This window comes from Triplophysa dalaica, chromosome 2 (genome assembly GCF_015846415.1).
Source record: "Triplophysa dalaica isolate WHDGS20190420 chromosome 2, ASM1584641v1, whole genome shotgun sequence".
Lineage (NCBI taxonomy): Eukaryota > Metazoa > Chordata > Actinopteri > Cypriniformes > Nemacheilidae > Triplophysa > Triplophysa dalaica.
Genome location: NC_079543.1, coordinates 19,696,121 through 19,713,004, shown reverse-complemented (window position 1 = coordinate 19,713,004; position 16,884 = coordinate 19,696,121). Strand labels below are relative to the sequence as shown.

The window sequence follows — 16,884 nt, the reverse complement described above, 5'->3', positions numbered from 1 at the left end:
TTCAATTCGTTTGCAAATACGATAGTCATCATCGACATCAATTTGATAGGGAAAGATTTTATACATGTATACAGTATATCCGTATATGGGCTGTTTTCAGAATGAATATCATTGTCAATTAATAATATCAATCCAGTTCTACTGTATCTTAAAAGACCTGTCATGAAAACATCTGACATCAACATTTTGCTTCTGAAGGATCTTTATTATATGGCTCTATTATAGCTGTAACATCCTCTTCTCATTACAGAGAAACAAAACTATTATGAATTCTAAATACACACCAGACTGTGTCCAGATCTGATACAGTATTTAAATCCATAAGCACATGACACATTGTTGCCTGAGTTTATAAACAATTCACATTTAGGCATGTGTTGGCATGGGGCATCATGGGATGGATATGTATCTACCATGGCGAAACACACGCCACCTTTAAAGTCATGCTTTCTCATATTATTAAAGCTACACACTTCAAAAAACTACTTATAAGGAAGTGAAATACAAATTAGCGTTTTTAACCAGTTTACTATTTAACTGGTCCAAACAAGACACCAGAGAATGTGAAAGATGAGGATATTACACTTTGTTCATGCTTGATCATTATACGTTCCCTCATTAACATACAAGCACACAGACACACATTAATACACTTTTTGTGATTCATGTTCACAGGTAAACAGACCAGTAAATAACATTGAAGAAGAGGAAAGTGAAAGGGAACAGAGCTCTTGCATAAAGGTCAATACATTTAGCCGCTGAAGGTATCACAGGTTTTGGAGGTGATGGCTTCTTGTTGTTCTTGTTTAGCGATTTGCCACCAGCATTCATGACTACGATGGGTTTGCCGTAACAGTCGAAGTTGGAGAGTTCGAAATCGCGTGGGAGAGAACCGACAATGCTGAAATCGTTTGAGCGCAGGTCGGACTTAGAAGTGCACACCTTCTTACAGCGGTTCTCTACAACCTAGACAAACATAAACATATGTACAAGTAGTAAAAATCTAAGCAAATAAATACTTATATTGTATACATGTATATACTGTATATATAAATATATATATATAATAAATATATATTATATATATTTACACAGTATATTTAAATATTTCATAATAAAAAAACTGTAGATAAGGTATTACAGTATCACTGTAATATTCACTCTATCATTCTCGTAAGACATTTTTCTTAAATATAGTTTGAAATGTGACCTCTACCCCTTACACATACGCACACACGCTTATGAACCCCCGTGCTGCTCTTTTATAGCTTCTGGCCTCACTGGTGTCGGGTCACATTATCTCAGTCCCCCAGAATCCTCTGCACTTCTCTGCACCCATATCAAACTGAGCAAGCTCAGAGCTGTAGACTCAATTACAGCCATTTCATCTCCCCATGCACCCATTACCACATACATTCATCTTACATAAAGAGAAGAGAAACATACCCTATACATGTAAGAAATCCATGCACACAAACATACTAGATAAAGAGAACACGCGGGCATGCACACACACCGTTTTCCTTCATGAATGCACAGATTTAGACTACTTAAATTACACATGTTCGAGAGAATATGCACTGACCTGTAGTGTGCTGACATGTATCGGGGTCCCTCCAGTTCCATTGACACTGTTTGTTTTAGAGGGTATCTTGTTCTCTTTTAGTTCTCTTGCTTTTTCTTTCTCTGCCATTTTTATTTTCTCTTCTTCAATTCGCCTAGGGCTGTTCAACATCACCTGAGACACAAACAGATCAAATTAACATCATAAGGACACCTTAAACCAAATCATATATTTGATATGTTTAGTATAATTGTGTTATCTAATGCAATTCAATTATAAATGTGGCTTCAGAATCCAAATACTGTATTTCACCAATAATACTCTTGCAAAGGGATAGTTCACCCAAAAACCTCAACCTCATGTCATTCAAACCTGTATGACTTTCGTTCTTTTGCAGTAGAAAATAAAACTCTGAAGAACGCTGGTAACCAAACAACATTGACCTTTATTGTACGGATACAAAACCACGGGTACTTTTCTCAAAATATCTTCTTTTGTGTTCCAGAGAGATATAGAGGTTTTAAATGACATGAAGGTGCATAAATTACGACACACATTTGTGCATTTCAGCAGAATACCAGTTTAATCCTGCACCATTGTAATCTCTAATGTGTCCCCAGTTATACATCTGGAGATCTTCTATAAACATTGTGACCAGTGACATATCTGTTCCATAGCAATGGTTTTATTTCTCTGTAAGACTTTGTTGTATTTTCAAGCTTTGAAGGCTGTTCTAGTTCCTGCTCCCGGAAAGAGTGTGTTTCCGTGTCAGCATTTTTCTCTTACATGTTTAAGAAACAGCTATTTTTGGAATTCTGGGTAATAAGGTATGTAGTTTGTCATTGTCAATGTCACATACACAGGATATGTTGGAAACACAGATATCACACTGTGACAGCACATTTATACATGTCTTGACTTGGTTGAAAAGAAACCATTTTTCAAAACACAAATTTATAGTTTTTATAAAATAGCTAATAAATGCACACCTGTGTTGGCACATTCTAAATGAATGCGGCAAGTTGGAGGAATCCTTGGCACCTTAAAATATCCATAGCTAGTGTTATGAACTATATTACTTGCAGAAGACAATTTTATTATGATGAATATTGTAAATACTTTTGGTATTGAAACATTTTATTTTGTTTTGAAACAGATCAGGGGCTTTATTGTGCAACATATAGACTAAATATAATGAACAGACACTGTCCATGGAACTGACAGAGACATTTCATATATTGTTTGCTGATACGTACAAAAGGACTTATACAAAAATACCCCAAACTATTTAACACATATGTACAATCCATATAAGTACCTGGACAACAGCATACTCCACAAGTGAGGCAAAACCATAGAGCAAACAGGCAATCATCCAGATATCAATAGCCTTCACGTAGGAAACCTTAGGAAGCTCAGATGCTAAAGACATACTCTCAGATGAGAGCGACAGAACAGATAAAATACCTAGAGACAGAAAGAGAGAAACACACCCATAAGAAGGAATAATCACAAACGAGATCTCAATTGTTTTTCCAAGACAATGAGGTCAAAAAGAGAGCATATGAAAACTTTGCTTAAGTCTCCGGTGTCTTAGATATTTCTCCTGAGAAAAAAAAGTTTCAAATGGATCTCAACAAACAGACGCTGTCTGCAGTCAAAAGGCAAAACGGTATTATTGAAGATTTCAAAATGAACAATTCTCATCAAATTGACACAAATCTAGTTTATTTTACATCTATATTCTACATTAATCACTCTTCATGTATTGAAACGATTATCTAATGTGTTTCTCTTTTTAATTCTTCTAATCCATTTCTGGATAAACATCTGAGATCTGAGTCGATGAAGCACAGCCTCATCACATTACCTGAGCTGTGAATGAGCAACTTCATAGGAATATTTTTTCTTGGAAAACAAAAAAGGTTGTGGTGGTAAATGGGAAGGCAGAAGAGGGATATATAAATGTGTATAAACAGTAAATACATATTTGTTTATGCAACTTAAGAATTATTAGAACTAACCTGAAATTGACAGCCATCCCTGTAATGGACATATGAAGAAATGAGAAAATGGAATGAAGGAAAGGTGAAGCCTATGAGAAGAGGGATATGAAAAACGAAAGGACAAATGGGATGAATTTCAGGTGAACATAAAAGCGACACATGGAAGTTGCTTGTGTTTCATAGCTAGTTTGCCTTTATTCATATTTTTTTATTTACATTTTTGCTGTTTATCTTCTTCAGTTTTTTTCTGGGTGCAAATTGTTATGTATAATTAATGTTTATAAATAAAATACTTAAGGCAGATTTTACATTCATAACATTAAATAAGTGATTTATATTCAAAATGTAATTGATTACATAGATGCTTAATAAACAAGTCAAATATGGATATGAAATTAAGAGTTTATTTGGAAAAACTCTGGGGGACTGAAAACCCAAATGCCGTTGCTTGATTTTCTTGGAATTCACAATTAAAAATTCAATATATTTTTTGCACATGATAGTTGTATTATTTGTTAATAAATAGATCACACAGAGTGGAGACGATTTGTTGCTAGGTACATCAAATAGTTAATCTTAAAAATGATTGTTGCATAATGCCAAGAACCATTTTTAGTTGAATGGTTATATAAAGAACCTTTAACATCTAAAGAATCTTTCAGTTTCACAAAAGCTTCTTTGTAGTAGAAAAAATGTTCTTTCAATTATAAAATGAAAGAACTTGAGTAAATTAAAGAAATTGACTAAAATAGTTCCTCTGTGGGATCACTGTGAAGAACTTTTTTTTAGTATTTTTGTTTGTTTTAGTTTGGTGGTCATTTAACAAAAATATTTCACTGCAGAATGCAACGACATATGTCTTAAGTATTCCAGAGTACTTTATTTGTTAAAGATCGGGTAAACACACTCAATTTCAGCCAATCTCATATAAATCCTGAGTCCCTATTCAGTAGTATTGCATATGTCGTATCTTCGAAGAGTATTTAGTTCTATCAAACTTATAAAAGATTGATACAGCTGCAGGGGGACGGAACTACAGCACGAGCACACAATACATCATCGCATTAATCCCTGTGTGTTTTTTACATTATGCACGTAAACTCCGATTGCCGACAAACAGTTCATGTCTTGCATGTTTTAGCACTGGGACCGTACCATCTATCAGTTTCAAACGATCTCCACCGATGTCCACCGTTTATATAACATCAATCACTGAAATGCCGTGAACAAACAACAAAAAATTTGCCTTTAAAAGCTATAGACCTATAGAGTATCTTTAACAATCTGTAAGCTATTTTTTTAAAGTGCCATGCATAAAATGTCCCTACTGCTTGACAGATATTTTTGAGATGTGTGTCCTGAGAAATCACACCTGTCTCTTGACAGCCCTAGGCTCTAGAAACTGAAAAGAATGTGCAGCCTACACCGTTCAAATCAGAAAAGCTGTCTGCCTGTGAATTAGTTTGCACTGTTATCTTTTGAGGGCAGGTTTGGAGAGAAGGTATGTTGGTGAAGTTAGTTAAAATCTCCTAAAACACATTACCAAGTAATTAAATGCTTACTTTAAAAACCCTGCCCATGCCATTTTATTTTATTTTTTTCATGTTCAAGTTGACAGCTGTTTGAATCAGGAGGCTCTCACTATTCCCAAAGGTTGTAGAGTCGATAAACTACTCCTAGGCCATTGGTCACATAAAATGCCTTACGAAAGCATTAAATGGGTAATTGAAGCAAGACTGAGCCCTACCGTCTCGATACGGGTCATAAAACACAACACTGGAATTTCAATCCCATCTACTGTGTGAGGCGTGTTTTGTTTGACCGTCAGCTCTACGTCTTCTCTGTCTGATTGAGAAAGCTGACTGACCTAAGGGCACACGGGCCGCGCTGGCGTCAGGGTTGATCCAAAAGGACAGCCATGACAGCACGACAAGGAGCAGTGTGGGAGCGTAGACACCCATCATGTAAAAGCCCACCTGTCTCCTGAGAGTAAAGATGACCTCGACACATGTGTAATAACCTGTAGAAAGAGAAAATTATTATTATTATCATTATTATTCCAAAATGTACAATTTGGGTTTTTTAAATAGTTTAGTATGCTTAAAATAATAGTTACGAAATTAGTCTTAGCTGACAGGAATGTATAAAATGTAATTTCATCCACAGTATGTTACAGTACAAACACAAAATAAAAATGCAAGATGTGGGGGAGATAATATTTGCAACAGGAAAAATATTTGCTCTATGCACGTGTTGTATAGAAATCCACCTATAAATATTGTTGACAAATAAATAAACTAGTAAGGATATGAATTTTTTATTTTTTTATTATTCTCTGCATTATAGTCCACAAGGGCCTGTATTACTGTATTACAGAAAATATCTTTCTCATCGGATAAGATTTACACATCTGAGCAGAATTAATTTATATTTCAGTGCTTACATGCCTGTATGCGTGTGTAAATTTTAACTTTTTACTTTTAAGTTAAACATCTGCCAGAAAAAAAATAAACTACAGTTAAAACAAAAGAATTATAAAAATATACACTGAATTTATCATATGAGGTAAAGTGAAAAGAACCTTGACATTTACATTCTTTCATATGAATGCACTGGGTGTGTTTTTAAAAACATTTTAATACATGGTAACTCCAGTGAGTGGTGGCCATATGTATCTCCATATAGAATCCTATGCAATGTCCGAGATATAAGGGGTTTTGTTTAATGGTCAATAAAACGTCCAGGTGTATTTCTGCGTAACCCCTCAGAAATGACAGCAACACGCCACATTATACAGCAAGCTGTCAAAAGCTCTTCCTAAAGTAATGTAGTTGCACACAAAAAATATACACAGAAGGAAAAAGAGTGGCAGAGAGTACCATGGCTAGTCCTGGCAAATGTATGACACATGCCATAAAAATGTACATGATTTATTAGCACTAATGAAATACTAAAACCATTAATCACATATATAGTACCATCACTTACAAAAAAAAGAAACGGAACAATGAATTTAAAAAAAGAACATAAGTGTTCTATACAGCCAGGGCTTTGACTTACGCATCATCAAAATATCATATCCTCAGTTTTTGTCATGTAGCATCTCATGCCGTGAGCTCTGTATGACTGTATTAACATAAAACAATTTAAGAGACTATTAAGGCCAGGCTTCAAATGATCTTGTTATTATCTGTTGGTGGTGTGATTGTTTCTCTGATCATTTACTGTAAGTTAGTGTGTGTGTTTGTGATTATTTACTGTTTGTGAAGGTGTTGCCATCTATGTTTGTGTGATTTCGGTGAGTAAGATTTGCGCTGTTCTGTTTTCTTACATAAGAAGTGAATATTGTATTATGTAAGAGATTCGTGCAGGAGAAATACACGTCAATTCTTCCAAGGATACTGTATATTTTACATTCAAGGAACTGTACATATGTAAATATATGTTTATGAAGAGAGTCACCTAAAAAAGGGATAAGACAGCCGGTCATCCCTGCAAAATATTTTTTGCACCGTACAAGATAAATAAAAAAATGGATGGAATATTTTGATTTCGGTAAACACAGTTATATGTGACAAGACTATGCCTGTACATGACAGACAAAAAACTTGCACATTTATGTAGGACATCTGTTGCTTGAGACAGGTGATGGTAATGAGTATTTTAGGATGCCATGTGTCAATGTTTAATTTGCCTTCAGGCTTCTTCTCCATGACACAACTTTTACACAGGTACGGTACAACAAAGCTAAAGGCCCCTTGGGTAAAAGGGATAAAAACAACACAGCGGTTTTCTAAACAGCTGTTTTTAGCCTTGCGTGGTAAAATTGCCTGGGATCGGGACTGCTGAACCCCAACTGAATAGGTCATTTGATTTAACATTTAATATTTTCAGAAATATATTACACTTAAGACAATTTGTGAAACACCAGAGTGGCCCGATCTCACTAACAAAACCAGCCCAATGCCCAATCTACATGAGCCCAAAACTAGCCCAACAGCCCCAGCCGAAATACCCAAAATTAAAAATGACACTCATATACATAAAATACATATTTTAAAGTCACTGTAATGCATTCCACATTACATTTCCGTTTGAAAATAACGGTCAAGTAATAATCATAAAAAACCCCTATTTACGTAAATAACCTTATATTACCGTAAAGGGGTCATATGGTGCGAATACGTGTTTTTCTGTGTCTTTGGTGTGTTATAATTTGCCCATGAATGTATTAGACACGTAAACTTTCAAGAATGAAAGTGTTGGATTAAAAGATTTATTCTATCTAAAAGCGAATGCTCACACAGACCTGCCTGAAACGCCTCGAGTAACCACACCCCCATAAATCCACATCAGTTCGTGGTATGAGTTGACTAAGACCGCCCAAATGTATACGCAAGTAAGGTGGGCGTACCTGTTGGTACAATTGCTTGGAACCAGATGTTCCAAAAGTGGTAAGAGGCGTTACATTACCATCACACGTTTGCAGTATTCGACCAATCATTACGCACTGGTTAATCGGCCAATCAAAGCACACTTCGCTATCAGAGCGATGAGATTTATAGAAAAAAACTGCTTTTCAGAGAGGCAGGGCAAAGAGGAGATACAAACATGCATGGTATGTGAAAAAATAAAACAGCATTTTTAACAATAAACTGTGTATACACATTGCATTACATCTAAAACAAACAATAGTATTCGTTTAAGCCGTGTCATATGACCACTTTTAGAATGACAGCTGATGAACAAAATCCTTCCAATTTTAACCCGCATAATAAAATAAGTAATTTGAAAGTTGCCCAATATTTGCATATATTTTGAGCCTTAAGATATTTAGGTGATTTTCAGCTTTGCACAAGTTAATTTAGTTGCTATTTTTTTTCAGTAACTCTTAAATAAGTTTAAAAATAACAAATGATGTTGAATATTCTCCATAAGCCACCAAACACAGTTAGGTTTGCAAAGAAGAAAAACACAGAATATCTATAGCGCAAGCAACTATTTTCTATATGCGGGAATAACGTTGTGAAATATACAGGCCCACACTGACTGCTCCAGTCACAACAGGGATTCATTTGAGAGACATTGTGTACCCCACAACGCAAAATGACACAACAGGCATGGCAACTTACTGCAGACCCATCCTGTTTTTTTCCATTTCAGTCTTATGCATGGAAGAACGGCATTTATTAGAACTTCATCAAAACAGAAATACATATTATAAATACCTATTTACACTGCTGAATTGACACATTTACTTACATAACTCCACACGTCACATGGAAAACATGCTGTGCATCAATATCACTATCATATCAACATTACCATCATCAACAACATCCCTAACACCGTGCCCCAGGCTTAGACTGCAGCAGAATCATAGCATGCTGCATACTTTATTGTTTATAGAAATAGTATGCAAAATTGTGCAAATTGCTTGTATAATCCTAATCCAAGTCTGAAACAAAGGTTAAACAGGTTAAAATGTGGTTGATTTCGTCAAAAACTGGCAATCAAAATTACATTGGGGATACAGTATGACGTACAGTGTTCAGTGTGCGGTTGCATATGAAACTTGTTTGGCAAATGTAGCCGGTCACACAATATAAATACTGCACACTGCAAATAGTGCAGAAGAAAAATCAATAGTATGTACAGTACAGTACGTATGCTACAGTATTTCAAACGCAGCCGGCATAAAGGAACATAAAGTGAAGTGCATGGGAACAGAGGAATGGATCAGGTGTGCACAGCTTGATGAAACAGGATGAGATGCTCAGCCATGCAACACTTAACAAAGCACTTCATAAATCCAACATTCATTTAAAATGTATTTCATTCGGCTGTTCCAAATGTTAAATGCGAGGATTCTGGCTCTGATTCTACCAAGCTACGCATCTCAGAAGTATTGATTGATCCAAGTCTAAATTAGGAGCGTAACAGAGGTGTGTGGTCAGCATTTTCTTATATGTGTATGTGCTTCTCTCATACTGTTGGCTTGCTGAACACTATGTTCCCTTTCGATTTTCTCTTGCTTTAATAAACAGCGAAATATGAGCCTACATTTATAGATGTGTGTCAATATATACCTGTTCCCGGGTAGAACTTTGTGCAGTTTCCGTATTTAATGTCCTCCTGTTTCACATTAAAAAGTGGCAAAGCAATATTGTCCATCTGAACGGGGTCCCCAGACTGCCACATAAACACCAGGTCCTTTGTGGTGTACCCAACTGTGCACACACATGAGAACACAAAAAGTTACAAACCTGTCTTCAAATACAATTGTTTTATTTCATTCCATTTCATTGCAGGAATAGCTGTTTGTGTGTGTGTGTGTCTGTGTGTGCTAGTATTCATCATTAGGTCCCCACAAAGATATTAATAACAGTAGTTTTTGATCTTGTGGGGACATTTTAAGGTCCCCAAGACGGAAAACAGCTTATAAATCATACAGAATGATATGTATTGAAATATAAAAAAATGTGTTGGGACTCGTGTCACCGTGGGGACCAAGATTGAGCTGGACTGTCCCCACGGAGATAGTGAACCAGATATGTGTTTCTGTGTGTGTGTGCGTGTTTTTGTGTGTGCATGCATGCGTGTGTTCACTTACAGCTCTCTAACTGCATCTTGCAGAGTTGGGTATCCATAGGAAAGAGTGTTAAATCCAGAGGACAAGACAAAGTAACAGACAATCTGAAAAGGGAATTGAGAATAAATCCTACATTAAACAACCAAATCCCCCAAAAAGTATTGACTTTTGAACATCGCTGACAATTTTTTAAATTAAATTAAAAAAAGAGTGACAATTGCTAAAATGTGTTATAGCTATACAGCATTATTTCACTGATGTACCTTTAATTTATTCCAATGTATATTGAATTTTTTTGTTCCTTGTTTTTTTAAATCGTCTCTACTCAACTGCATTATGGAGCAATAGCAGGCATACCTTATTATTAGAAATAATAATTTTAAATCACATACATTTATTCATTATGAGAACATATAGTATACTATTTCAAGTTTAAAAGTGTTATACAATATATGGAAAACATAATAGTATATATAGCAGTTTGTCTTTATGGCATCTAAAAGTGCATGACAGCATCTGTCACCACATGCAGTAATATCAGAGTTTAGAACAGACATATTGTGTGTGAGAGAGTGTATGTGAAGAGAGGACATACAGACACAGACACACACACACACTCTGCAAGGTTCATTAGTGCTGGTTTCATGTGGAGCATCAGTAGCAAATGAGGGGGGGTCTAGTGTGGGGGTCTCACCCTAAGGCACACACACACACACTGCAAAAAGAAGAACTAGAATATTCTCTCATCTGCCACAAAGAGCCTTTTAGTTTGAGCAAAAACCCATGCTGCAATGTTGCAGTTAAAAGGCTACATCAGAACAAAATCCACAGTAAAGATAGACAAAATAATGTATCTTATATCCATGAATATATCTTTTGGCTAACAAGTACTTGATGTCAAAAGTCCAATATGCAACTCACATATGTGAAAGGAACTCCAGGGTCAGAAATAAAGAAACTCCAGGGTCTGGAATAATTAGAACTTTAATGCTTCTGTTATTATATGTGAATTATGAATTTTTACAGAGACAGTTTACCCCCCCCCAAAAAATCTATCATCATGTTTTTCTTAGTTCTGATGAACACAGAGAAAGATATCTGAAAAAATGCTTTACATCCAAAAAAATTGGATTACTTTTGACTACCATAGTAGGAAAATTACAACGGTAGTCAAAGGTGCACCAGAACAGTGCTGTCCTACATTCTTCAAAATATATATGTTTTGTGTTCAACAGAACAAAGTTTTCCCTATTATATAAATACTGTTTATACAGTGCTACTTTTCAATTTTAATAATACTTATTGCATGGCAACATATCAGCATTGGAGTTGGTGTAGCTGGTTTAACAAAACTGGTAAACTGGCATTTCTAAAATGCGCATTTTTTCATATTTAGACCTGAGTTTGAAAAAAATCTTCACAAACCTTTTAAATGTTTGACTGTGGCTTACCTCATGCTGATGAGGACGTCTCCATTACGGAAGATGAAGAGCAGTATGTTTTCCTGGGTAACGTCGTGGAAATTTGCATTTTTTTCATTGGCGAAAAACAGATCTGGCTTCCAAAGGCACTGGAACATTTTCGGATCAACAGTCAATGAATCAGATTTAAAATCTGCCGGTAACCGCAGTCGAGGGTCGTTCCAGCGCTGTCGCAGGAATATATTCACACGGTAATCCTACAGATACAAAATTGCATACACAACTATTACTATAGGGTAGCATAAAATGAGCATATAGGTATACTGTGTGTTCTAACCATTGTGGTCTCCTGGATTGAGCCAAAGCTGTTGATGAAGATGTTCACCTTATCTTCCACCGGGATTCCTACAAACACATGATAGCACCCCTTGAGAGAGACATAATTAAGGACATCAACCATGTGCGTGGGATAAAAGTTGTGCGCTATTTTCAGATTCCCCGCAGTGGAAAACAGATGTGTGTTAGTGTGATGCTCTGTGGATGTTCTCAAATGTAAGAATATCTCATGCTCGGCTGGATGCAAGAACCACGGACTTTGGAAGGAGCCCATTGATCTGATAGTTTCCTTCTGACACATTCTTATCCCAGTGGGTTCAGCATGACACATTATGGATCTACGGGTCCCGAGATCCACTGCAGCACGTATTCCAATTAAGCTGTACAATACACACTCTGCTGTGCTCTGACGCAGTGACTACATTATCATTTTAATGAGGTCATCTATTAAGATCTTTGTGACTTTTCTCAAAAAAGTAATAGGATCTAGTATTATAGTTGCTCTTTCATCGTGTTTGAGGTCTGAGAGGTTTGACTTTGATAGAGCAAACACCAAAACGGTTCACCTACCATACACGTGCTATTATAACTAGATTTGTGCTTCCTGAAGGAAACAGTGAAGTTTAAGGCTTTGATTCTGTTTTGATTAAATACTGCATCAGACCGACTTCGCTGTTGTCATGACAGCACACATTTTGCTTTCTGTCTCCTGCACACAAGAATCAACACATAGTCGCTGTGTAAAAGTGGACATGAATGGTTGCACACAGTATATCCAGGAAAAGACTATTCGGAATGATGACCAATCACAATTCAGCATGCAAATTCATGTAAAATGACTAATTACAATCCAACAACTATGATGACGCTATAGCTGGGTCATTCTCACGAAACCACTGAAACATCATTGCAGTGACGATTTAAATTCTAATAATTTACGTCTTAGTTAAATAAAGACTTTAAATAAATATTAAAGTCGGCGACACAAAACATTTAAATAATGCAAAAAATCATTATAAACACACGTAACATTTACACTTTAACATAGGAATTGATTATTTATGTATTTTATAGTTTTTTCTGCTGAAATTCTCATTACCGTAACGCGTCCCGATTTGTCTGAGTGCATTGTATGTTGTAATTTAAACAGAGTAATATTAAAATACTTGGATGCTCTACTAGATGTTTCAAATGACAAACAAAAATTACACTCAAAATGACAGAATATTCATGTATAATAAAATGAAGAAATAGAGGAAAAAAGAAGTGATTACTTTATATTTTCTAGATAAAAGCTTAATATTCTCTTGTCACACTGTGTACACTGTTTTTTTCTCACTAATGATAGTGGTAGTTTTAATATTAATGTACAATTTTCTATAAAAATATAATTCATTCATGTGCTATGTATGATTAATAAAAACTTACTAGGCATCATCGCTGCGTTTTTTCTTCCTAGCAAAACATGCTATGGGATTGACAATTTTAAATGGTTACAGTAATGAGCCATTTTCTGTAAAAAAATTCAAAATTGTGTTAAACTGTCAGTAAACGTTTTGAAATGAGATTTTTTGAGAATTTTTACGTTCGCTTGATGTGGGTGATGCACACACATTTTCCAAAATTAAGTCTGACATAGCGAACATGAAATCCTTGTGATTAATCGTCTTTTTACGCGAATTATGTATTTCTGGGTTTTGTTTTATTTACTGTTGGTTACTAGTTTACCAATACGATCGCCATCTTTTGATCCACTTGATTAAAACCTTTTTGGAATTCGTTTATCTTTTTTGAAAACCGTTTCATGTTTGGATAAAACCCATCTACTGTTGGTTACATTTTGGAATAATTAATGTTCCATCAATTGAAGTAAATGCAAGATTTTAATCTTCATCTTTATTTCATTGAAAGTGTACGATAGAAAACCACAGGGCAAAAAATATGCCTCAACTGCAAGACAAAACAAAGGTTTAACGGGACTGTTAAGCAGTTTGGGCTGATTTATTTAAGGGGTCATATAACACAACTAAAACAAATATTATCGCTTGTTTTAGATGTAATGCAATGTGTATCCACGATTTAAGGTGAAAAAATTTGCACCATATGACCCACTAGAATGTTGGAGAAATATTGTCTTGCAAGCACAACAAGCTATGATGGAAACTATTAGACATGTGTTCAACTTTATGCAATTCTTTTTAGGAGCCATTTTTGGCATTTATAGTAAAAAATGAAACAACAAGTAGTTATGTATATAACGGTTATGTTCTGACGTCTACCTTTAAAGTTTGGTCGTATTCGTGAATCATAAGTCAGCAGAAGGCGGTTCAGAATGTTGCTGGTGGAGTTGGCCGGGACTCTGTCAAGATCTTCTGCTGATAACTGACTGGAAATGATGAAACAGACACACATTATACTGGCAGTACAGCGCTTAGCAAGGTCATGTTTAAATATATCTTTCCCTGACAAGTGTCAAATCTTTAAAAAAACATTAACCCAAAGTTAAGAACTGTCTTAGATTCCACGGTAAATCTTCATGTGCTAACCAAGAACTGTGAACGGTCATGCGAGTTCAGCTGAAGGAGGGAACACTCGTGCTTAGTCATACAGAGATACGCCATGAGCTGTTTCTGACAAAATATCCTGTCTACTGCCCTAGGTTCAGTTTATCTTGCTTTGCAAGCATGTAATAAAGTGTGATGAAAAGAATGCGGCTGATCCCACATCAGTGCTTACAGATGCCTGCATTCTCTTTATTTATCACCAGACTTCACTCTACTTAATAACACAATAATTCTCCTTGACTGACAACCTCACGTCCTTGGCAACCGTAAAGCATCATGGGATATGCCCACATGTGTGTGCGTTTATGTAAGTGCGTGTTATTGCCTGGACGACTTACGAGGGACAGATGACTTGTTTGCCCTTTTTCCCTTTTTTGGGTTTGCCTCCTGTAGCAGCGCTCTCTGAAGAGAACTGTACCAACAGCATCAACAAGATCAGCCCCTTATGAACCATAACTGCGCACCTGCATCACAGACGGTACACATTAGTCAGCAAAAAACAGATTCACACTGTTGAATGTCCAGTAGCTACGTGTTTACAACACTGATGCTATTCCAAAATGGTAAGATCATAAAAGTAAAAACCTTTTCTTTCATTTTTTTTTTCCTTCATATATCCCAGCCTCAGTCCCAAAGAACCAAATTGCCAAAAAATATCAGTATTATAGTTTTGTCTTCTAGTTACTAACATTACCCTTACAGCTCAACATTTTTTTAAACCTTGTCAGCATGGGATGTGAAACTCATATTTATCATTTAAATAATCTGGTAAATGATGATATCACTGTTTTAGTGGAATTTGTAATAAATTAGATGCTAAATCTTATTTAAAACTGTTCTGTGCCAATACACAGAACATTTTCTGTCAATTCTGTGATCATGTACTCGACCTCATGTCATTTCAAACCTGTATAAGTTTCTTTATTATGCACAACAACGGCGGTCCCCATTCACTTATATTTTCAGAAGCAAAAACCAATGCAAGTCACTGGGTGCAGCCGTTATTCGGTTACTATCATTCTTCGAAATATCTTCATTTGTGTTCGGCAGAAGACGGAAATTCTACAGGTTTAAAATGACAAGGGTGCACGAGTAAATGATTCTTCCATTCTTATAAACATTCTTACAAATATCTCTATTCAGCATAAAACTTATACGTATACACGTTTGAACCAACCTGAGGGTGAGCAAATGATGACAAAATGTCATTTTTGGGTGAATTATCCCTTTAAGGAGTTGAACAACACCACATATTGTTTGGTCAACTTTGTCAATATTGTATTAGAAACAATATTTTCTGTCAAATAAATGTATTATGTGTTTCTAATATATAAACAACCACATGAAATGCAAATAGTGTGTCAAAGAAACGTCAGTTCCAACCATAATTTGGGTAACAAGACTTTTATAACTATACATACATATGTACTGTACAGGCCTTGTGTATACAGTACAGGAAAAAATTAAACAGCTCAATGTTCAATGAGATGCATCTCTAGGTTTTCCATTAACTGGTGCAGATATAAAAACCACTGAGACACATTTCTTGCAGATCACATCTCGATCAGGACCTTGAGAATAATGTCCTGATTAATTATGGGTAATAAACGCTTTCGCCTCACCGACTGCATGTTTAAAACAGTCGGGACTAGATCCAGCCCTGGGGATCCGCAGTGAGAACACGAGAGAACACACCACGCGAAACACTGTTACGGACCACCAAATACACACAAGACGAATAATAAGTCACTTTGTGAACTTGCAAAATCACGATGGACGTAAGAACCGCTCGCTGATGTCAGCGTTTAAAAAAAATGACACCCTACGTAGCCTTACCTCATGAGGGAAGCTGATGGATTATTTCAGTTTTCTCCGCTCACACGCGCGTGTATCATTGTATGTACATCCATTCACTCCGAGCTCAGTTCGGGCATGTGTGCGATTGATGGAGTCTGCGTGCATGCACCTGTCCCGCTGCAGTGAAGCTGCCGTGCTCTCGCGCGATGAGACGATGTCCCGCACCGGCGTCACTTTCCCCGACAGAGTCGAAGTTACGAAAGCAAATGATGGTCTGAGCTGTAACGCGAATGCGTTTGAACATGTAGTCACTCGTATCTTGTCCAACCAAGGATGTCGAAAAATGTTTGACTATTAAGCACTCGCATAAGCAGCAAATCTTATTAAAGATGAAGTGCTAAGAGTCAAGAAAGCCAAAAGAATGGATATTTTGGTGTAGGTTTCGTGTAGTGCTCCGCCTCACCTCGACTTGTCCTTAGAGTCACATTAAATGACAGCTTCTCTCTAACTCGTTACACTAAATTAAATGAGGGCAGGATGGGCTGTGTGCGCCTGTCTGTGAGGGAGAGAGAGGGAGAGAGAGAGAGAGAGAGAGAGGAGGTGG

General features: G+C 36.2%; 1 protein-coding gene across 1 annotated transcript; it reads right to left on the bottom strand.

Moving 5' to 3' along the window:
- Positions 1-190: 190 nt before the first annotated feature.
- Positions 191-16,769, bottom strand: glrba (glycine receptor, beta a). Its single transcript, XM_056767703.1, has 11 exons — positions 16,320-16,769; positions 14,822-14,947; positions 14,199-14,305; positions 11,921-11,988; positions 11,614-11,840; positions 10,184-10,266; positions 9,660-9,800; positions 5,438-5,590; positions 2,883-3,031; positions 1,586-1,738; positions 191-966 (listed from the first exon to the last, which is right to left on the bottom strand). Exons 1-11 carry the CDS (start codon positions 16,322-16,324, stop codon positions 670-672), a joined length of 1,509 nt encoding a protein of 502 aa, XP_056623681.1. The 5' UTR covers positions 16,325-16,769; the 3' UTR covers positions 191-669.
- Positions 16,770-16,884: the final 115 nt, after the last annotated feature.